The 24734-nt window shown below is 41.5% G+C and overlaps 1 protein-coding gene across 6 annotated transcripts in view; it reads right to left on the bottom strand.

Annotated features, from left to right (window-relative positions):
* Nucleotides 1–21954, bottom strand: part of MAP3K4 (mitogen-activated protein kinase kinase kinase 4) — a 91245-nt gene extending 69291 nt beyond the window's left edge. For 4 of the 6 annotated variants that reach the window (XM_065632381.1, XM_065632376.1, XM_065632377.1 and 1 more), the window contains exon 1: nt 338–731. In XM_065632381.1, coding sequence (XP_065488453.1) covers nt 338–402 — 65 coding nt within the window. In that variant the 5' untranslated portion in view covers nt 403–731. Of the gene's footprint in view, nt 1–337; nt 732–4309; nt 4466–21868 lie in introns of those variants that run through there. The other 2 variants (XM_065632378.1, XM_065632379.1) reach the window with 2 other exon arrangements.
* Between the last annotated feature and the right edge of the window lie 2780 nt (nt 21955–24734).

The raw sequence follows: 24734 nt of genomic DNA, 5'->3' as shown, positions 1-24734 counted from the left end.
GCTCGGCCAGGGGGGAAGGAAATGATCTGTCTTTAATTGCGAAGCGCCCACAAAACATCGCCTTACCCACCGCAGCCACTAGAGATTTATTATCGAAGCACTTGCGCGCTCGGGGGGCGCTTTACAGAAGCGCGGAAGTAGCGGCAGCAGCCGGAGCTTTTGCACGGCGAAGGGGCCGGGGGGCAGGAGGGTTCAGCAGGCACCGCCGTGCCCCGGGCGGTGCAGCCGGGGCGGCCGGCACTCGCACCCGCAGCTCGGCTGCGCAGCGCGGGCTGGCGGCGGGCGCCCCGCGCCGCTCCCTGCACGCAGCTCCCCGTCTGCAGCGCTGGGTACTGACCTCCCCGGCGGCGGCGGCTCCTCCATGGCGGCAGCGGCAGAGACCAGCGCGGCGACGTCTCTCATGCATGCACCGAGGGCGGCATGGCGGCGGATCGCAGTGCGCGGCCCAGCCCGGCCCGCTGCGGAGCCGGGGGTGCAGCGAGGAGGAGGAGGAGGAGGGGAGGGGGGGTCTCTACCCAGCTGCAGACACCCGGCCGCGCAGAGCCGCCCGCGCGGCCGCCATCTTGGAAACAGCCTCCCCAGGCAGCGGAGCCGGGAGCATCGCTACGGCACGCGAGGAGGGACCGGCCGAGCCAGAGGCGCTCGCTCGGCAGGGGCCGGGCGGCGGCCGAGGCGGCGGCTGCCCGCGCCCGCTGCCCCCGCCCGCTGCCCCCGCCCGCTGCCCCCGCCGCGGGGGCGCCCGCCCGTCGGGCTGGCGGCGGGGACGGGGCGCGCTGTGGAGCTGCGGGGGTGATCTGCCCGCGGTGCTACGGGAGGGGCCGCGTTCGGTGCGGCGCCGGGCGGTGCCGGAGCGCGGCGGGAGCTGCCGCCCCGCCAGCTGGCGCCGGGCTCCCGCCTCGCCCCGGGCAGCAGCTGGCAGCCGCTGTCGGCTGCCACTCAACGGGTGCCGGGGGTCCCAGAAACTGCAACTTGCCGCCAGCTTTAGCAGCCGGGGGTGGAAGAAGAACCTAAGTAGCGAGAGGAAGATGTTCTTACCCCATCGGGTACGTGCTCCTCGCAGCCGGACTGCGAGGTGGGCACCGTGCTGGGGCTGCAGCCGCCGCAGCCTTCTCGGGGAGCTCAGCGGCGTGAGAGGCCCTCGAGCTCCCTTGAGGGGCCGCCTGGCAGAATGATCGGGGTGTGCATAGCTTTGCAGAAAAGAAAAAAAAAAGGCATCATTTATTCTGTCGCTTACGGACTGACTTGTTTCATTTTATAAACGTGGTCTTTCTAAAGCATCCAGCAGCACTGGTTATCAGCCTCGAACAGAGACGTGGAACCACGCTATCCACTTGGAACTACAGGGAGGAAAAATGTGATTTCCTGAACCATAGTTTGGCTGGGATACCAATGTTAACGCCCTTCAAAGGCAGAAAACTGCCATGAGTTATTTAATTGTGCGTTTGGTGAGAGAGCGCCTCGTTTTGTTTTATAGGACTGGAAGCACAGCAGCAAACCCTGGCATCTGTAATGGGTATACAAACAGTATATGTTATTTCTGAAGAGTGAAATTTGAACTCGGGCTGGAATCAGTGCTGGATTCTGCTTTATGCACAGTTCCTTCATTAACTTAACTGTCCAAGAAATTAACACAAATTTCTGGCCTCATACTGAAGTCCAGTTGTAATGTCACTATTCATGATATAAAGTTGTCCATGTAGCTATCCAAGTTTAAGAATTTTCCACAAATTGATTTTAACAAGCCCTTTGAAATAATTTTTTTTCAAGCTAGAATGCAGAAGATACTTCGACTATACATTTATCATCTTAATAAATATGTGCATTAAAATGTGGGACCAGATGAATTACATTATGCAGGAAGCCAGTTTCATGTTTTCTATAGGTCAAAAAAAAACCACTTGGATCATCATGACCCTGATGGTCATGACATTTAAACATGTTTACGTGCAGAATTATTACCTAAGATTACCTCATAAAATGGAAAAAAAGCAGTGTTTAACATGTTAACGATTTTTGGTCAAACAGTTGAGCCCAAACCCAAAGGCAGATATACACAGTACATTCTTACTAATCTGTCATTGTGAAGAGAAGTTAGAAACTATAGATGAAGAAAGTCAACACTAGAAATTCTGAAGTGCTAGCCTAATAAATTCCTTGTCATCTCCATAAAAGCATAAATTCTCTACATCTAAAGTAAAGCTGCTCATTTCACAGTATGTACTTTTTTAGTATGATTGCAAATAACAAAGGCCCAATGTCATTGATGAAATAATTGCATAGCAATGGCTTTTAGCACTCTTTTCAGCTATGTTACAGGTCGTCATCTGACACCATCTCTTCAGCTATTTGCAGGGCAGCAAAGTCTTTAGCAATCATGGCAAAAATTTTCAGCTTCATTGTTTCTTCTATCAAAACAATCAGTGTAGTGATATGGTAGAAGCGCAGAATTTTCATTAACTAGGAAAAAAAGATCTGATATTGCCTTTTGCCACAGATGTGACGGCATGATGATGTACATGCACAGACACCCCAAGGGCCCTGAGCAAAAGGTGGAATTGGGGACTGCCCACTGCTTTACTTTCTGTGAATATTAAGATGATTTGCTGAAGCAAATTTGGGTTCACCGCAGATTTGGGTTCACTGCAGCCTCTCAAACAAAGAGGTCCAGAACAGACTTCCTGCATGGCTCTTTTTCTGTAGGGCAACCCAGCACACTGGGTTGCAACACATTCTTGTGGCGTACCATAGAGAATATGCTAAAACTACAGATAACTGGCCAAGCAAAGCAAGGCTGTAAGTTTGATACAATGGCACTTACTTGTCTGCAATAGGCCATAGTGAGCAACATAGCTCCTGGCATCAAGAAGAAAATTGTGAGAGGTTTGTGAATAGCCTAAAGAGGTCTTGGAAGGAAAGGCAAAGAGATACTATACAGAGCTGATAGTACAGGAAATAGCAGACAACATAAGACTGTCAGAGGCTTTCTAGAGATACTATTTAGCAAAGACAAAATTTAAAGAAGTTACAGAGGTCTTACAAAAATTGATATGCACAAAATTATTTTAATTATTTTCGTCTTCTTTCAGGAATGTCTTTTTATCTCAAAGACTCTCTGACTGCCAGTTTGTGAGTCTCAACATATCAACATTGCACAAGTGCATGGAAATTGATAAATGAAGTTAATTCTGGTTCTACTACTGGAATAGAAGAAGACGCAAAATTAAAACAGATGATGTCACAATAAATGATGTCTTAATCTGTCAGAAAATGTATTTAAAATATTAGTAATGTTAGTGGATTTTATTGCCTGATGTGACAAAATCATGTTCCCAAAATTCTAGGTTTAAAAAAAAAACCCAGGCAACTGTCAAAATAGACAAACTTCTTTAGTTTAACTTCTGTTTTCTGAAGTTTTAGGATTAATTTTCTTTTTTTCTTTTTTTTCAGCAACCATGTGCATTTATAATTTTAGCAGATACTGCTATTGCTTAGGAATTGCTTTTTGTTCCAGCAGAATGCCTTTTATTACACCAGCAGTCCTAGAACTTGCAATAAAAAATGAAGAGATGACAATAGTATCCTAATAACAAAAATAAGTCTTTCAAATAGCTTTTTAAAATTTTTACTGCAACTACCCCTTAAATTTCCATCTATTCCTGGTGCATAGATTCTGTTATTCCCTTTTCGTCATGTCATCGAAACTATCAGACAGTATTGTACATGCAGCCGTGCTTTTGTCATTTGTGAGTTCTACATCTCTTTTCTATATACAAAAAATGCTAATGAAGAAAAAGAAAGATTGAGTCCATGTAGGTAATTAAATACATTACAAGAATCTCTTCCAAATTTTTTTCTCCCAATATCTGCCACAAGGCCAAACTTTTATTTCACTTTATGAATGTTACGCAGAATAAGGCACAGCATTAACAATAGTTAATGAAACATAGTAATCAGACAGTTCTTGACGAAAACAGCTTTGTAGATTTAGTTTTTCCTTCCAATAAATTATTTAATTCCACTAAAAGCTGTTTAAAAGTGGAAGCAAAGTTAATTTGGACGTAGTCCCCCTTTCAACAGTCGACGTTGGAAAGCAGCCTGTTAGGTATAGTTAGTCTAGATCTGCTTAGATGTGCTGAAGATAGAATTTTCATTTTGTTCTTGGTCACAGATTAGAAATGCTCTTCGGCCATGCAATGAAGAGTAAAACATGAAAAACACCTGCAGTTCATATCTACAAGACAATCTGACACCATTTCTTTCTTATGTAGCTACTCCATAATCAAAATAGAATACCAAGATGCATTTCTACCTGGAAATATGCAGATTCTTCCATCTACAGTTTTGTTGCTTTCACAGAAGATCAGGTTGGGGGTTATTTTGATAGAAACGGAACTCAGTTTTCAGTGTAGTGTGATTTGAGCTTTGCTGCAACTGATTTGAAGTGTGAACCTCTGAAAGAAATGAAGGAGCCACGCTGTATATACCTGTGTTCAACCATCCGTTACCACTGTGATTCATTCACTTCAGAAGCTGGCGTGCTGGCTGCCAAAGCTTGTTCAGCAGCACGGTTTAACACCCGTGCTGTAATAGGAGCCAGCTAGCTTGACGGAGGTAGAGTATTTCTGTCTGAACACTGTCATCTCACATGCTGCATGTCAGATCACACACAGCTTGATATGGTTAACTCATCACTATTAAAGGAGTATTTTGTTAGTAAGAGTAGCATGAGGTCAGAAACATTCCTGGGATTATTGTCTTGTCACTTCAACTAGTTTTTGGTTTTGGTCTGGTTTTTTTTTTTTTTCGGTACTTCCTGTCCTAAAAAGCAACTGTATGTAACACTGCCTTTGGCATTATTAAAACGTCATGACCCACGTAAGAGAAGCGTGAACCTCAGTTGTGCTCAAAGCAGTATGCTTGTACTGTGTAAAGCTGGCCTTTGGGCTTAGCATCTGTAAATCTGGGTATAGCTAAAATCACCGGATGGTATTCAAAGGTACCTGGACACTGGACGTAGTGATGATTCTCCTTACATATAAGGAGACTGAAAATGTTTCTGAGGCAACGCATGTATTGTCTGGCTACAGTAGCTTTTGTTTTCCCAAGAACTGACTTTGGACTGGTGAAAATAAGCTGCACTGAATTTAGTGCTACTTGAACTTGATTATCAACAACAGATTAAGCTTGCTTGAAGGTAGCTAAATCACACTATAATTCTTTCCCCAACTGTATAACAGACATACTCGGTGATCAGCTGTGGGACGTTTATAAACAAGACCAAGATCATTGCAGCGCTTGTTTGCATTTATATTCAATACAATTTTTTCATGTTCAAAGAAGCTCCACTGAAGAATTTGGGCTCATCCTCTGAAACCGTTTTTGTAGACCCAGAGCATACCCATCTGTTTTCTGCGTGTGCCTGACAGTGCAATTTAGTGCACCGTTGCATGCAGCTCTGCCTGTTCTCTTCTCAAGTATCTTGCAAGTCTGAACACTTGCTTATATTAAAAGTTTTAAAGTGATGCTATTTATTTCCATCAGCCCAGAAAGAAAAAAAAAAACCCGTGTTCCAGACTAGATATTTTAATATATCTAGTTGTGCATCTGAGATTCTTTCTCCTTACATCAGCTGCATTATCCTAGCAGAAAACAGCTGTGAGATCTATATCAAACTTCCCTGCCTAGGGATATCTTCTACAGCTCCTGTCCATCCCTCCTCCTTTCAACAGCTCTTCATATAAAGTGAGAGTAGTCACAGAAAAGCAGTATATCTGGTGTATTCCTTTAGCCCAGCACTTCCTGGCTGTTGCATCAGCTGTATAGAGTTATAAGCAGCCATGAGAAAATTTTTATCTTCATTTAATATTAATCCCTGCAAACATTTATCTACACATCAGTTCACTTATGTAACAGACATGCTGACATCATTGGGACAACCCTGGGAGAATAGTTACTCATCTATAAAAATGTTTATAGGATCCATTTCCTCCTTCTGCTCTGAATCATCTGGAATAATTTATCACCCACAACTTCGCAAGGTGGGTTTCGTGGTGTAATCCTGCTGATGGCTCGGTTCTGGTGAACAGCAATAGGAACTAGGCTATTCTGCACTTGTCACAATGCCCTCCTAACTAGAGGACAGCAGGATAGTAACTCATTCTACAACTCCCAGTTGTCTCCAAGTCTGCAATGTTTCACGTTTTAGCTTACACCTTCATTTCTGCCCACTTCATTACTTATAAAAAGCTGTTACCTCATTGTGAACATAACTATTTTCATCCTTCTAAATTCTTACACAGTTTAAAACACTCTAAACAGACAATTGCCTGTGACTTGACAGTATTTCAATGCATTTGCAGTTTTCTGTTCTCATTTGAGTCTTATTGGCCCCTACAATTATTTCTTTAATTGTTTTGGATTTCTCTTCTTCACAGGTGCGAATGCTTATTTTAAGACACATCCCTGCTAGGAAACAGCACACAGCACTTGAAATAGCTGTTGAATGATGTGAGCTGATCTGCTTTCCTAGCACCAGCAGTCTCTCCTGCTACAGCCAGCTGAGGAATCCAGTTTATGACGCTTGTGTTAGGGAGCTGAGATCCGTGTGACATTCTCTGCTGAGCAACTACAGAAGAGGTAGCCTTCATGCATTTAGCACCTCTGTGAGGCAGTTCAAGAGGAGTCATGGATGTTAGTTATGAATGACACTACTTCTGAAACCTTCCTAGACAAAAATAATGGAGAACCACAAAGTACAGTGCTGGAATCTCCGGAAGAGCTACGAAAAAATGGACAGCAAAGCTTAGCAGTTCCTTCCATCATTTTTCTTTCTTTTCTTTTCCTTCCCCAGAGATCTTTAACCAAGCAAAACTTGCATATTCTATAGGATATTAAAGAGTCTTTTTTTCCCCTACCCATATTGTATGATGCGTTTCCACACATTCTTCTGCAAAGAATCAGAGCACCGCAGATCTGCAGGTATCACACAGCATTTGGCTGCCCTACTTAGTACCTTCCACTGAGATGAGAGATGCCCAAGATCTCCAGGTGCATTATAAATACATACTGTTTGTTGCCCAGGTGATAAATTGTAAGGCCATGTATTACGCCTGTTGGTTTGCTTGTTTGAAACAAGTTTCTGAGCCCTATTCCTCTGACTTTTTCTCTTGCCATGTTAAGCAGCAACCTGCTCATCTCATTAGCCACGAGTCTCTCTAAGGTTGTTTAGGGAGGCTTGTGTCTGTTTGGTACTGAGGAGACCAAGTGAGCAGATAAAGATGGTGATCTAACAATTCCTATTATCCCAGAAGCATAAGAGGGTGGATTAAAAAAAGTAAATTAATAATCCCAGTGATCTCAACTGTGTTATCTATAAGATCCATAATATATGCAGGCTCTCTCTAAGAGTTTCAGGTTTTATTCAGCATGGCCTTTGTGCATTTGTGAGTAAAATAAGATGCTGTATCAAACATATCTGTGCTCATTGCCTTTCTGAAACCTACCTTCAAGGACTCTACATTTTGACCTCTCCTAAGGATAGGTTCAAATAACGTGGGTCAGAATTGAAAGCAATACAAAGCTGACTGTCTGAACCATGACCAAAGTTACTGAAGCATTGTGTGACTTCTGACTTCAGAATTCCTGTATTTTCATCACTAAATTCACAACTGTAGTATTTTGGCACTGGCATGTATGTGTTTCATCTTTTGAATTAGACTGCATATTAGCCAAAATGAAAACCTCAAACATTTAACCAGGTGCTCTATGGAGATGAAGTATTAACATTTATTATGGAATTCAAGCAATAAAATTATTCCAGAACAAATATTTTTGGTGCAAAGACAGGATTTTTTTTTCCTTGTGGCTGCAGAAGCTTCTTATGGAGTCCAACAGAATTCTATAGTTGAAATGAGCACAAATCTTACTCCAGTTCCACATTTTTCTAACATCCTCCTTCCTCTCACCCATTTGCCTAGGTAACGCTACATGCATCCATCGCAGTTGCAGAGGATACACAAAACCAGCAGAACTGTCTCTGTAGATGACTTGAAAAAGTTTTACCTTTGCCATTGGATGCCCTGTGGAGTTTTATAAATCCCTGGTAATCCTATTACCTCACACATGGCATAACAGTTCCTTCTTTTTTAGTTGTTGACAGGAAAATATGTTACAGATAGATGAAATATAATCTACTTTTACTATGCTGGCTCACACGTAATTTAGATTTACCCATGTAACCATGACTTTTTTTGGAAAAGGAAAAGAAATTTGGGGAAAATTTGAAAAATATTGTTAGGTTTTATTTTAACGTAAGTATTTTTTATTGCCATAGCAATGACCTCAGTGAAAGTATGAGAGGGTACATAATTTTATTTTTTTTTCCTAGGTTCATAATTTTCCAAAAATCTTCACAATCAACCAATACTTTCCAGATTCAGACTCCGTTCAAGAAAGGGTTTTGTCCAAATTGGGACAAAATTGATTTAACAATTTGGAATCCCACTTGTGTTCTTTCTTTCATAAGAAAAAACCATTATGGATTGTCTTCATCCTTTTTTTCTACAAATCAACATTTGAAAGACTCCAGTGAAGTGGCATCAAAATAGTTCAGGTGAAAAGCATCTGAAAAAAGTCGTATGCCGATATAACCATGTGTGAAAATTCATCTCAGTCTAAGGCCAGTGCAGTTGCTGCTTTGTGGTTGCTGCCATACTAATGCTCAGGGAAGAGCAGAATATCAAGGACATAATTATTTCAAGTGCATCTGCCAAAGGAAAGTTCAGTAGCAGAATCTGAGACAACAGTGTCTGTTAACAAGCATTAGATGTTTATATTGTTTTGGTTTAAGAGATGAAGTTCCTATTATCTTAATGGGTATACAGTTAGTCTTATCAATATATGACAATGGTATCACTGATACCATGGTTGTGTTTTGCCTGAGAGAAAAAACAAAGTGATGTCACAGATTTTTAACCAATTAAGATGTTAAAATACTATCTAATCCAAAGATAACTTGTAACTTTATTCTGTTTTTCTTAGCACTGAGAATGCTTTCGAAAATCCTCTTTTTTTAAAAGGTGGTTGCTATCAGTGTCTTTGAGTGGATTTTACTATGGCTGTGAGAATACAATGGGCTTTGTTTTATGAGAGTAACTATTTTAACTCTAAATTGCACTCTGAAGCCGTTCAGTTCCACAGCACTTATCTCAGCTGTGGTGATAATCAGAAATACAAACAAAAGTGTCAAAATGTTGTTAGTTCTTGTTTCCATCCAGGGATAATAGAACGAGATAGTGTGTTGGTGAACAGGATGACCTTGTCGAAACTGAGGATCTGTCATTGCTCAGTTCCTCTCTTATAGGCTGAATACTATGGCATATTTGAGCCCTGTTTCTGCTGTTTGTCTATAGATAGTCTGAAGTCCAGGAGAGGAATTTTCTTCACCCTTAATCCTAGTGCAGTCATCAGTCAATTAGTCCTGCTACTTAGCCTAGGCATTAAGACACTAACATAAAATATACTGAGCTCAGTTAAAAGACTCCGGCTTTCTAACAGTGCACGGATACTGCAGCACATAGAGCTAGGAAAAAAATGCTTGTCTGCAGATTCAGCACCCAGTTTTCAACAGGGCAGGCACACATTATTCTTTCAGTAGTACTGGAGAAGTTCTGCTGGCAAGAACTTCCTTGTTCACCTGTCAGAAGCAATCAGGATGGGTCAGGTGCAAAACTTTATCACACGTTGCATAACGACACGCTGCCTGCGATGAGATCACGGAGTAATTTGTCTTCTAACTAACTCTTGAGATGGACATTTGAGCTACAGCACATCAGTCTGAGGTGGTCTCTCATGGTCTTCATGAGGCATAGAATAAGAACATATGTATTCTATAAGCTGTGGAAGATGACTCTAATACATACTATATTTCTAAAGGGACACATAAGGTTCATATAAGAATAAGACTCTTATTCTTAGCTGGATTTAAGAATTTAGAGAAAAAGGTTCAGTTAAAATTTTTGCATTAAAATGTAATATTTACACATTTATAAAACACCTCCAAATGACAGCTGAGTTCTGGGCTCCCCAGCACAAAAAAGACATGGACATGCCGGAGTGAGTTCAACAAAGGACCACAAAGACAATAAAGCATGTGGAGCATCTGGGATCTGAGGAGAGGCTGAGAGAGCTGGCACTGTTCAGCTTGGAGAAGAGAAGGCTCAGGAAAGATCTTACCAATGGGATGATGGGGAAGAGTCAAGAATGGAGCCAGGCTCTTCCCAGTGGTGTCTGGTGAAGGGACAAGAGGCAATGGGAACAAAATAAACCACAGTACATTCTGTTTAAACATGAGAAAAACTTTCCTTATGGTGAGGATGGTCAAACAATGGCATAGGTTGCTCAGAGAGATTGTGGAGTCTCCATCCTTGGAGATATTGAAAACCCAACTGGTCATGGCCCTGAGCAACCTTCTTCTGCTTACCCTGCTTTAAGCAAAGGATTGGGATGAGGTGATCTCCAGAGGAACCTTTCCACCTGAACCATTCTATGATTGATCTCACAAATACTTATAAATTACAAGCAATCTCTAATACAATCTCTAATTTTCATTAGGAAATGCGACTATTTAAAAGCACACAGCACTACAAAACTTTTGATATTATTTATCATTTTGTCACAAATTGTGGGCTTTTTAGATTACAGATTTTGAATAAAGAACAATTGCAGGTAAGAATTAAGTTATTCTAAAATATATAATTTACACTGCTGTTAAGTAGCCACTACTGCATATCAAATTGTAACTTCCTGTCAGAAGAAGGTGGTCAAAGACTGTTTATATGGATGTAAGGACAGCTTTGTGAGCAAGTCCTTTTTCTCCTCCTTTTCAAAGTTGTGTCATTTCTTACTAATGAAGTTTTACAGCCAGGCTGACCATACAAAATTTTTTTAAAATTTTATACTTGGACTGTAGGTTAATTAAGGAACTTTTAAAGAACAATTAACATTAACTATGTCTTTTATTTTTGTATTTCAAGTGATACAAAATCCAGATATTCAAATTGTATAAATTATAAACCATTGCATTTTACATGTGAAATAAACTAAGCCTGTCATTATTTGGATATGGTCAGCTTTACTGGTCTGCAAAAGTGAATGTGACACCGTTATGCATTTGAACAAAGATGCTGAAAATCTTAGACTCCTCTGATTTCAACAGTTGTTTTCCCTCTGTGAGGGTTGCCAAACCAAGAGACAAATTAGCTCTGTGCTATTCCCCATTCATTGAACTGCACCTCAGCTGAGCTTTCTGATGTATTTTAATTATTGCATAGCCTGTATTTGAAAACAGCCTATAAGCATGTTTAGTGTGGCAAGTACCTAAAATCTAGTTATATTACCGATATTTTTCAGAGTTACATTTCATGCTACATTTATTACAGCTGTTCTAAATCTCCTTGCCATATCCACAACAGTCTGCCAACCAGAGTGTTGAATAAGGATTTAACTGTGGACGGATCTCTCTCTCTGAAGTAACTAGCTCACATAGACTTCAGAAAGGGACGTTTTGCCTGCCTCATCACTTGTCTAAAGAGGGTAAGGGCAGAGCTATCAAAATTACACTCTGATGTAATGCAGTGAGTATGAGTCTACTAGAAAGCTGCAAGTTGTAGGTGTCACAGCCACAGCTTGTAGTGTTGTCATCACAGAGTCCAGTTTCCTCCGAACTGTAAGGTCAAATGATCTTTATGTGAATTGAAGATTTCTGCCTGAGAAAGCAGTAACAAGCAACCAACCTTTTAAATACGCCATTGAATACCTTTCTTATTTGATCATCAGCATTTTGGTCCACAGCTCAGTAACTGAAGTGTGCTGCCAGGTTTTCTTCGTATTATACTATTTGCAACATTTAGTGCAAACCAGAAGTGAATCTGATTACTAGCTTGACATCTACAAAGCCTTATACTCATGCATAAGTATGAAGATTCAACATAAACAGTTGCGCTCATATTGGTCATCAGAGTCCTAGAAGCTGATTATGAAAATGCAGGTATTTGCATATAAAAATAATCTGAAAGATACTGTTTAAATGTACATTGTCTGTATTCAGAACTACAAAAAGAATCAGCCAGCTTACCTACATGATATTGCAAAGCAAGTCTGCTAGGTTTTCTAACTGCCTCTTTTTAACATACTTCATTTTCTTTTTTTTTTAATTTAGAAATATAGCACTGTTGTATAATATGGGTGGGGAGGAAAGTAAGAAATATGCTTAGATATATGCAATTACCGCCATGACAGGGCACATCCAGATATGATATTTAATGGTAAGTTCTGTTACGAATAGTAATCATAGTTATATAGAGCAGATATAGAAAGGATGAAACAGCAGAAGCAAGAGGATGTTGTAGGTACTGCCTTTCTAGTGTAACTTGAGCCTTATACTAACCTGATTCAAGTATTCATTTAACAATGGTTGACTGCAGTGAATTTAGTTGATTTTTTAATTCAAATTAAGAAGTCTGCCTTAAAAATAACTTATTGGGGTTATTATGTCATTTATTACAATGTGTTTATGAAGCATGTTTCTCACCTTTGTATAGTGCTTGATTTTTCTGCTTCCACATGTTTGGATTACATTGCACTTTGTTTCAAAGCATTCTCACTCATAGCAATCCTAAATTCTGTATGATCTGCCTAGCTGAGAAAGGTTTTCTTGGTGTATTTATATTGGGAAAAACTGACGGAACTATAAATATAGCTCCAGTAGTGCTTATGAGCATAATTGAGTCTCTTCCCATTGCAGCAGAAAACAGTAATAAAGTGTCCATTTTTTACCAGTGTAACTAAATCAATAATGGAGCTGCTACTGGCATACATCACAGACACCCATCATTAGCTTACTGTGAAGGTCTCATTCATTGTGCATACAAGTAGGTTTATTCTTACCAATAAAATAAGACATAGTTTCAGTGCCAGAAAGATGAACTTTTTCTTTGTTTTTCAAGATCGAGGAACTCTCTAAGGAACAGGCTTCACAGTTTAGCTGTTGAATGCTCATCCAGCTGCGTGCTCCGCATCTGCCAAATATATTATCAGAACAGTACCCAGATTCCTTGTCTATAAACAAAAGCCTGGGTGTTCTCTGTACCACCAGCAACCCTTGATATTCAAGGTTCATATTTCCTTAAAATGCTAGATAAGGAAAGAAATTTTTCCAAACCCCTAAGCCCCATCCAAGTGAGAAAGGTAATATTAAGATTTTTTCAGCTAGTTCAAGTCATTAAACCAAGCTGGCCTGTTTTGTATTTTCTGTGTGAAATGCAAAATCACAGAGGGAGTTGCAATGTTCAGTGTCTCTGAACACCTTTGCACGGTATGTAGCTATGCATTTAATCTGCATTAGGTAGGGCTAAACCTTAAAGAAAACATTTGCAAAATCAAAGAGCTGCAAATACAGCCCAGTGACCTGGCAAGAAGTCTCTGTGGCTTTGCAGGAGGATGAGGTCACAGCAGAAGGCCAGGCATCTCCTAGGCCAGCGCATTTTTGCTGCAGGCCTCCTTGCTCCTGCTCTGCAGAATGCTGACCTGCCATGAGCCCGAGGGGGAATTGCACCGCAGAGCTTCTGCTTGTCTCTCCCTTGCCCGAGTGCTCTGTCCCCTTACCTCCATGGGTTGCAGCAGAGTGCATGGCCCATGCTGACTTGACTTTCAGGTTATTGTGGTGTGAGTCATAACCCTGCTACACACTGCATGATATCTGCAAGGGTAGGGGTAGAAACAGTGTGACTGGGGAGGTGCTTTGCCTCTTGGTTGGACATCAACACTCAGCCGCAGGAAGAAAACCCAGAAGAAATCGTTCAGGGATTCTGGTTCTTCCCCCTAAGCTCTCTAGTATGCTTGGAGGAGTATTCAGGTTATACTCGTTTAGGGAAGGTGTAACCTCTGACTTGGGCTGCCTAGCTGGCTCAACAAGCAGGAACGGGCCAGGGTGATGCAAGCCCTGCCCGTGCCCTTCCCTGCCAGACTATTTGTTCCCTCACAGGTATCAAGCAGGCTCTGAAGCTTTTAAGCAGCGGGGAGGGCAAAAGACACACAACCATCTTTGGGAGCTACAGACAAAAATGACCTGGCATTATTACGGTATTTTTACAGAAATATGTTTGGTTAATTTATGTAGGCAAAAGGATGCCCCTGTAAGGCAGAACACAGAATTCACGAGAGCAAGCAGAAGATAGAGCAGGTATTCAGTGAATGGCTACTGAACCAATAATCAGATATTGTGGTACTAGTACAAATTTGTTATTTTTCAGCAAAGACCAGTTGAGAGTCTTGAAATAGGAAAGGATGCTAAAAGCATTTTATGGAAGGGAAGCTTGCTAATCCATACTATTGAAAAGGCCAATATATTCCCTGCGCATGGTTTTGTTTTTGAGGTGTTTCCAGGAAAAATACAATAGTGAATAAAGGGTGGTTCATCCAGAAAAATACATTTGCAAGTGCTCTTAGAAATGAAACAGTCACCAGCTCTTATGACACTGACTGCTTAAAAATGGATCTTTTCAAGGGAAGAAGGACAATAAACCATTCTTGCAGGAAGTCTCAGTTGCTAGCAACATTGTCCAAGTTTAAAATTTGCTGGGGAGCCGGAGCTGAGGATGTACTAAATCATTTTACGCTTAAGGTTACAACAGGACAAGCAATATATTGTTTTCATGTCACCAGACAAAGTTAGTTGTTCTGCTTGTGAGCTGCTTTTGAAATTGCAAAACAAAACATAAAAACCCTCCCAAATGCGTCACAAATTGGAATTACTTGTGCAAAACATTCATCAAACAAGTTTAAGCTAATGCCTGTTGCAAGTGTTCCTCAGACTATTTGACATTTGTGCCGTGATACTCACGTGCTGTGTGACATTCATGATGTATTTGTGCTGCATGAGCAAGTGCCTCACTCAGAAGGTTTCTGCTGTTCTGCTGTGGGTTAACTAATGTCACCCCTGTACTGGGAGGCACTGTACTCCCCTCCTATCAAAGCTCTGAAAACAAGGGAAGGTAGGAGATGAATGATGCCTCCATCCTCTGATGGTCAGGCCCCTCACTAGTGACATTCCTGTGTTTGATTAAAGAAATTTCAGCTACCAGTATGACATACACTTTGTAGATAAGCAAAGGAAGTCACTTGACTCTTCTCAAACAGCTGAGAAAAGGTGAGACCATTATGCAAAAAAAAAAAAGTAGTTTATAATGTTTCCCAAGATTTCCTCTTGTCTCAGAACATCAGGAAGAATTCTTTAAGTCCCAGCTCCAGGAGCCATGTTAATTACAGGCAAATATAAACTCAGATTAAATTTCTATCTACATTTTTGGAGCAAAGTTCTTGAATACATGATCCAGAAGTATTCTAAAGTTTCGGTAAGCAAAACAAACAGACAGAAAATAAAAAAAGATCTACATACTTAGGCCAGCCTCCTCATTTTGGGGACTTGAATCATGACTTCTGAATGCTTGGGTTAGCAATTCTGTATTTAGCAGTGACCAAAATGTTCAAAAATAGCTTCTCACTATTTGTGCAGCTATATTTATGCTTGGTAAAAGCCATGCTAAGATGCTAAAAAAAAGAAAGCCAGACCTCGGCAGTTAGCAGGGCATGTCCACAAAGATCAATATACAACATTGCCTCTTGAATCTGGAGTTCCCTACTCGACAGTGACAGACTGACAGAAGCTGCTCTGAGACACTCCTCCTCCCCTTCTATCACTTGTCCTTTAAGTGTGATGCATAACACAACAGTATTCAAATATACTGAATTTCCAAAATGGCAGGTTCACCAGGCAAAAGTTTTGTTTCCTTTTAAAGTGAGAAATCCTCTGATCTCATAAGCTACATAATTGGAAAACTGTGGAAATTATTCCTGACTGAACCCGCATTTCCTGCTCTTGTCTGCCCTGTTCCCTGTTCTGATTTATTTGTTGATCTTATCCACTCAACATATGTTTTATCTTTTAGACAGGTTGTTCTTTGGGACAGAAACCATCAGTTTCCTTTTTTTTTTTTTTTTTTTTTTTAGACAGCAGTGGATAATCTGGCTGGACTTTTTCACTTGCTGTATTTTTAGTGTTAAATAAATAATAATTTTGGTCAATTTGTAGTCTCAGTGTTGTGTTCAAAGCTATAATAGGAAGCAAGTTAAGTACTGGAAATCAATTTGTTCAGGTCTCTATTAGGCACCTTCCTCATTCCAGATACGGGGTTTGAGCGCTGACATCTGCAGTGCTACAGATAAGTTTTCTTCTCTATCATATGTGCCTTCTGACATATATATGTACTTTAGATGCAAATTAAAACTCATGTTAAAAATGTGTCCCTCCTGTTCCGTGTTGGCAGTCTCAACACTACAGAAACTCCTTAAAACTCCTCCAGTCCAAATCGTAAATATGGCCACTCCAACGTCAAGAACGAGAACCTGGCGAACTCTCACTCAGAGAAGCAACCAGCCTCTTCTCACCCTAATGTGGCTCATGCAAGTGCCACCCAGGCACAGCTGCACCTCCCCAGGGCACTAGCTGCCCCCGCTGTGTGCCAGCCTGGGAGAGCAGGACAGACCACAGGTGGGTCTCTCATTGTACTGATCAGTACAAAAAACCCTCTAACCCAAAACCAAAGAAAAAGGCTATAAAAAGAGAGTGCATACTGCTCTAATCAGAACAGTGAACTCTTGTGGGAGACTCTTTTTCTCTGAAATAAAACAGCAGTATTGCAATATACTGGCCTGTGTGCAAGCCTGTGCCTGCACTATTGCCTTGAAGACACTCCATGTCTCATTTTGTTTTTCAAGTGACATATTCTGCCTAGAATTCATGCATGTCCTTCCTTTCTAAAACTTGTATCATCCTGTCTCTGTGGTGCAAAATCGTGTGTTGTGTCATTTGAGCTATTTATTGCTATCTGTACATTTCTCATTTGTACATACCTATATGAATATGTTACATATGCTTTAATGGGACATGTTTGTAAAATACACTGGTATATGCAGCTCTGGTAATGAATCTAAAGATTAACAGGTTTAAAACGATACCAAAGATCTTTTGGATGACTGTATTTGCCAAATGTAGCTAGCTGTGTAATGTTGTTTTGATAGCTCCTGCATGACAGATTCTTGCACATTATTCAATAGAGCTTAACTTTTCATTAGATATGTACAAGAAGGACATGGAAGCATCGCTGATTTTTCTGTCTCTATTGTCCTTCAGGAATCAGCTGCCATTGTTCTGGATTATATGGGAGACAGGATCTTAGAATACTCCATTTTACACCATTAGTGCATCAGTGAGAGGTCAGGACACCTTGCCAAGTAATGTACTCAGTTAGTGTTAGAAATTACAACTATGTGTAAGATAAAAAGCATGCAGTGTGAACTGTGCAAATAACTATGCCATGTGGCCTGCCACAGCAATCCTTCTGCATTCAGTTCCTCTGAAGTCCTTCTGTCATCTGAGAAGTTGTACTTCGTCCCCACCTTCCACCCTCCCCTCCGCTCAGGGACAGCCAGCTGCCTCAGCAGCAAGACACTGAAAAGCAAACAGGCCCAAGCCCCACAAGAAACAGAAGGGGGTTTCTGTCCTTCTACGAGTTAGTTCTGTAGAAGTGAAATCCTGCTCTTCAGTCAACATTCACACCAGCTACCTGGGGAATCACCCTTTCAAGATTACCCACAAAAACAACAGTAAAATTTTTTTTCAGTTGAGTCCTTTCAGCCTGTTACTGAGATATATATCTATATCTTTCCATACGTATAAGTATTGAAAAAGAGATATATAAATTGCAAAATACTTGGCTGTACTTTTTTGATATTTGTATATTTGGTAGCTCTGTCATTTTAGAAAAAAAATAAAAACACTTTATTAATGGTAACTGCTATAATGCTACTCAGTTGCCCAATGAACTGCTTTAGAGTGAAATGCAATACCCACATGCTCTTCCAGAAGATTTAAAAAATGTGATTATAATAACACACAGTCTGTTTGTCAGTCCAACTTCCAACCCAGTACCCAGCAGGAAAATCACAGTGAACCTAAGCATGGAAAAAAATATGTAAAAGGTCCTTGCTGGTATTACATTTGTGCATCTGTAGGGACAAGGATGACAGTTAGCCAAGTGCCCTGAACACTCAGTTTCTCCTTTGAGAGAAACTGCGTTCACAGTTTTTTCTCTACAAAGACGCCTCTGAGCTTGAATTCTTTCCTATGGTGCTGAATGCAAGCTTGTTCTGCAAAGAAAAGGAAGGAATTTAAAAGGACATGAAGCTAAAAGGACTTCTTCTGGATAGATGGGCAATCACAACAAAAGAAAGTTTGCATTATCTAGAGAAGCAGAACTTCTTACTTCATTGCAGTATGTGCACGAGATCATTTTATTTCTGTTAAATAATTTCCTTTGCTTGTAATGCCCTTCTTGTGTCCTAAGCGACTACCTCTGAAACTGAATAGGCATTAGAATAGCAGGAGGCAGCCCTCATAAAAATTGTATGATGCAGCTTTTTTTTTTATGACCCTGAGAGACCGGCTGAAAGTGTAGAAGCCTTTTCTGCAGTTCTTGATACCTGTGAAGTGTTTCACTATTTATTTTTATTGTCTGTGTTAGACCTCTTGGTTCCCTGCCGCTTCGTTCTTCACTGCTTAGCCCTGGGGAGGAACATCCTGAGGCAGAACTGGCACCAGCAGCACAGCCCAAATGAAGGGCTTTTCTTGCCCGTCAGTGAAACAGAAGGGCTTCTTGGTTCAGCTTGTCCACCCAGCTTCCCCGACACTGGCAGGTCAGAGCAGCCCAGCAGGCTCCCGGAGCTGCAGCTCCGCACTCAGGCCAGGAGAAGTTGCACCTTTTTCCATTTCCATCCAAACCCATCGCACACCAAGCACAGCTTGTTTTCCTCAGACCCTATCGCAAGCCAAGCAAAAGCCAGGCTTGCTGTATGATTGCTTTCACTCTCTGGGGAATGACTTACTGCCTGACTGGTTTTTGGGCAGCAGCCCTCCTGGGCAGAGGGAGACAGCTGAGGTATCCCAGCCAGACGGACACCCCCTGAGTGGCTGTGCCTGGCATTCACAGGACGTGCTGGGACAGGAGCTGAGCAACCAGCAGCAGCAGGACAATGGAGCAAAGGCGATTTATAGAAAGGAGACTGCTCCTTCCCACGCTGGTCTGTAGCCAGCAGCAAGGCCAGGCAGAGGTGACTCACTGAGGTGACTCAGAGGTGACCTGTGACGGAGTTCACATCTGGCAGTATCTACTCTTCTGACCAGAGTTATTATGGATGACCAGCTGAGAAGAACAGCCACTGTGGCGCGTTCCTCAGCATTGGTGGGAGCTGTGGGGTTGTCTTTGGCAGTGGGGAGACTTCACCCCCCTTGCCCTTTGGCACACACCACCCTGCTATCTGCTAGAGCGCACCTCTGGCAGCTGGTCTCCCCAGTTAAACCCCACGTGTGGCTGCAGCCAAGCCCTCGGGCTGTGTGTGTGCAGAGCGCTCACAGATCCACTGCTGGGATGTGAGGGAAGGAGCACCCTCAGCAGAGGTGTGGGAAGCAGTCGGAGAATGGCCTTATCCCTGTCAGCCTGTCAGTCACACAGCCCGGCACGTACCGCAGCCGCTGACTGCGGCTGTAGTCATGTCTGCTACTGCCCACTGCAAGTCACACCACCCAGTCTCTTCTGCTGCCTTAGTCACTTCAGTCTGCTTTGTAAAGGGAAGTCAGGTGAACTCTTATGATGAGCTGGATTAAAAGATTATCATCCCAGCTGTGTGCTGCCGCTTCACTGCTCCAGTGCTTTTACTGCACAGCTCTTCTGTGAAATTGTATGAATGAGAAAACAAACTAACCTGTCAATGGCAGAATATGGAGGGATGGATTGATGGTGTGAAGATTCTGGGGGATAATACCATCTCAGGGACAGCTGAAACATTTTATCTGGCTGCAATCTAAGTCAGGTTTTATTTGGAAACAGCTATAATGGCTTAAAAAGTGACCATTTCCTAGCTGTCCCTTGCAGTGTAGTGTTTTTCTGCAGGTGACTACTGCCCATAGATAACTGAGCTTTAGGTAGTCAGCTTAGACTGAGCCACAGCAGACAGGGCTTTTAAACTCAGCCAAGCAACTTTACCCAGAGGCTGGCATGTAGGACTCAGATAATGTGCTTTTTTAGGAGGGTGATCCCTCACAGAAGACAGCTGAAAACAAATGGTCAAAGGTAGGGAATAGTATCTTAAAGCACTGAAGCTGTTTGTATCATAAAGGTTGTCATCCTGTTTGGCACTTTAAATTCCAGATTATCTGAATTTTCTATGTACTTGTAAAAGGAGTATTTTAATAATCAATCAAAGTAGTTTTAAATAAGCAAAATATATTTTGAGTATTTTGTGGATATAGAATGATTTTTTATGTTTGACCTCACATACCTCTGAAAATTTCCCATTTGTACATATTGCATATATCACTCGGAAAAGCTGCAGTAGACCATATTGGATTTGCCAGCAAAATCCTCTCAAAATGCTGAAATTATTTAAGTTCTAACTGCACTGAGATAAAATTGATGGTTTGCTAACTTTATGTAAATATCTGTAATATTGTAGAATAATAATATATAGACACTTCAGTCAATTTTTCTAGGATGCAGAGGGCACTCAGATTTTCAGATGACACAGTCTGATTGCTTGTTCTCATCCATAGGGTAACAAATACAAATCTCAAACACCAAGGAAAGAAAAAAAGAAGAGAGAAACAAAATTATTGTCTGACTTCCCCTAAGAAACAGTTCCCAACCTAGCCTAAAGCACCTCTGGAAATGTACCACATCATTGGGGGTCCCCAGATTAGGAGAGCATGAACAACTAGAAAATCATATTTCTTTATCAGAAAAGGAGACCACACTTTCTACTGAAAAGACAGAGGTTAAACTCAGTCCTACAATGACCTGGACGAAATCATAGAGGCTAGTCATTTAAAGTACCAGCTTCCTCAGATGTTCAGTAGGAATATATCTTGAGGCTCACCAGTAACCCTGAGCATGTAGGCAGTGATTTTCATTTTTAAAGCTGTTAACAAGTGCAAACTCATTATCCAGAAATCAAGGAAGCAGGTAGGCACTTGTCGCCACCCTCATTTTACCCACAGGGACCGTAAACACTGCTTTACCCAAAGTGGGTCATCAGGTGCTGGGGTTAAGCGTGCAGGACTCAAGATGCTGGCCCCAGCCGGTGGTGCCACCCCACAGGGGCTCCTGGGCCAGGGGTGCCCACGGAGGGTGGCAATTCCCATCTGCCTTCTCCACCCTCACATCCCGGAGATGGAAAGGGTGGTTGGTGGTGTGGAGCTGTGAGAGATGTTATGTGAGAAAAACAAACAGTGATCTACATCAAGCATAAGTGACCAAGGGTTTTGGCCTTGCCACTTTCTTGTTCCCTAACCTTGGTCACTTCTTTTTTTTTTAATTCTTTACACCTCCATATCACCTCCAAGGCCCTTTTTTCCTGGCCTGCTTGGCTGTACAGCACCGAGCCCTGGGTCCCAATCTCTGCCAAGAAAGCTCATAGCAATACTAATCAGGATGAAAATAATGATTAAGAGGAGATAATTCTTTTGAATGTGACATCTTGCATAACGAAAGAAAAAAGAGCTACCAAAGCAATCAAAAAACTCAGGCAAGACTGGAACCCAAAGAAAGCAAACCACAAAAAAAACCCAAATCCAAAACAAAAAGCCTGCCCCCCCCAAAAAAAAACCAAACAAAAAACCCAAAACAGACACAAAACCCCCCAAATCCAAAACAAGCAAACAAAAAAACCCTCCCCCACAAAAAAGATAACTTCTACTTACTGCATATATAATTGGCTCTTCCAGAATTGTGCTGTGCCAAACATATACTGGGGTCCAGTGGCTTGGGTGGAGTGACAGAGAGTAAGAAACAAACTGCAGAAGCAGCAGGAACAGATTTAAAGGTCACCAAGCTCATTCACTTTGGAAAACAAGTGAACACTGCGATACTGTGAACAACACTGTGCCTACTGTCTATTACACCACTCCCCGTGACTGCTAGCCTACTCCTTTTTCACTGTCATTACGATATATTTCTCAGTGGAGAACTGTGAAACATCAGATATCAGAGGAAAAAATGCAGAGTAGCAAAGGAAATAGCTCGAATACGTGTCTGTGGTGGAAGGGTGATGAGCAGGTGCTAACACTTCATGGAGACCATCACTTGCTGCTGGCTGCGTATAACAAGTCAGACTGAGAATGTATTTGTACCCAATGAAGAGGTGGGTATTGAAATAATTTTTCCTGCCCTAATAAAATACATTTTAATGGAAGCTGTGTCTCATTTTCCATTTACTTGTCTTAAAAATACTGCTGTTTCCTTTTATGTTCCCTACACTTGTTTTCCTCCAAGGTCCTGCAAATCTGTTCTAAGGCATGAACACCAGACAACAAACGGCTTGGCAGAAAGTCCATGGAAGCTGCTGGAAGTAGTTCCTTGCCACTGCCTTCTGGTATTTGGTGAAATATTATAACTCAGTAAGGGAAAGGGAGCCTCAACTCCAGCTCCTGCTGGGGCTGTCGCAGGGCAGCTTATGGGCATCATGGGCCAGGTGAGAAACCCATCAAGATGAGCCAAGGGATGGGGAACTCTCCCCAGAGCACTTTCAGATTGAAGGGAGGTTACTGCCTAGGGAGCACGGGACTCATGACAGCATGCAGTGGAAGAACATCTTAGATTTGTACAAGACTTATTTTGGGGTGTTTAGGGGAGGAAACAAAGGCAGGAGATGGCAGGTTTTAATGTCATTTGGGGAGGAACAAGTGTGGCAAAGTAGACGGAAAAGAGGAAAAAAAGGAGCTGATAGCATGTAAATGGGTGAGTGGTCAGTACATTTGTCTAGCCACACTCTGTACCTGATCAGTATTGTCCATCCTGTCTTCCCATTATCTCCATTTCTATTTTTCTGGGTGAGGGAGTCTCTATTCTGTGTGCGTGTATGTGTATGGAGGTTTAAGTGCAGTGACTGGGGTAAGAGCATGGGTCATAGTGGCAAATCGAGAGAGCAGTGTGTTTATATTGTGTGTGAGTGTCCATGTCAGTGTGTAGTCAACAGCGAATATCAAGCCTGACTAGCCAGTAAGTAGGGTAAGAGGCTTGGGAGCTAGTTATCATAGCAGATGTCAACCTGAGCCAATTACTGGAGAGATCAGAGAAGTTAAGAGCTGGTTACCAGGAGGACAAGAAGGCCCCATGATATGTGTATATATGTAAATGTATATGTGGTTGTGTGCGTGTTGGGAATATGCGCTCAGCCTCACTCCAGGCTGGACAGGCAGCAACTCTGTCAGGCTAATGGATTTGGCAACCCCTATCAAAAAGTATATATACACCTGTGTTTAAAGTCAGTGAAACAAAGCTGAATCATATTTCCTATTGATAAATTGTTCTGAATCCTCATCTTTCCCTATGATACGCCTCATCATATGCTTCACATTAATTTGCTGCAGTTATTGTGAAATTTAGAGTCAGATTTTTGTGAGCAAGTTTTAAGAACTCATAAAATTCATTTGAAACCCTCAAATACATGTCCTTTCATTTCTCTCACTGTTTTTTCCCTAAAATATTTTTACACGTTAAGTAAAATGTTAATGCACCTTTTGGAATTCATGGGTACTGAGGTCTTCTAGTTCAAATTGGTCTGAAAGCTTGATTTTTGGCCTGCTTTTTCTCAAGCATTTCATAGCATTTTCATAGCTTTGTCTCTTTTTGCCCTTTTGTTGTCAATGTCTGTATCATTGCTTTCCTAATTACTTTGTCTTCTACTTTTTATTTCATGTTTGCTCCTCTTTTCTTACCTGTGTTATTGAAGAAGGAATCTAGGAATATATTCACTAGGGTCAAAATTTTGCACATTCAAGAGTAGGATGAATTCAAGGCAAAGCTATCCTGAGCATTTCTCATTTTAATAATAAGTTACTTTCCTAGGGAGAGAAAGTGCCAATGATTTAGTTATACGGATCTCAAGCTGCAAGATATGAGCAAGACCTTGAATCTTCTTAGCTTTACTTGGACCTTCCTCGTTGCTGTTACTCGGTTTATTGTTGCAGGCTGGTTCAAATTATCAAGACACCATTTGTGTTATGGGAGCAATCCAGCTCTGGAAATAATGGCTACGGTTCTCTGCAATGTTCCTATGACTTTGCAGATGAAAACAGGTGAAAGTCTGTCTGTGAGTATCATTTTTAAATTCTCCATTGCACAGATCTCCTGTCTTTCCACCAGCATTGACATTTCAATCTTGAATCACTTCTTTTCCTTTCTGGTCCTTTTAATCATTTCAACAAGGGAGAAAGAAGCAGAGGGAAAAGAGAAGGGACTGGAATCAAGTTTCCATATAAATTTAGTTCAGTGGAATGGGCAAGGAAATAGCAAAGGAGTTGTGAACTAGTTCAGTTAATAACCAAATACGTCCTGCCTACGTGCAACAATGTAGTTACTAGGATCTTTATAATTTTGGATCTTGTGATGTTATACCATTTTTTTTCAAATAAAATGTCATAAGCAGCACTCTTCCAGACATCCACAAACAGCACTTTTTTAAAGACAGCTTGTACAGAAGTGTAGTAAGATCAAAGGATAGATTGGATCAGCAAAAATTCAATTTCGATGCTTTTAAAAGCAAAGCCTTCTTTAACTTCCACCCCT

The sequence above is a fragment of the Caloenas nicobarica genome, chromosome 3 (assembly GCF_036013445.1).
Source record: "Caloenas nicobarica isolate bCalNic1 chromosome 3, bCalNic1.hap1, whole genome shotgun sequence".
NCBI lineage: Eukaryota > Metazoa > Chordata > Aves > Columbiformes > Columbidae > Caloenas > Caloenas nicobarica.
This window is presented reverse-complemented; position numbering and strand designations above follow the sequence as displayed.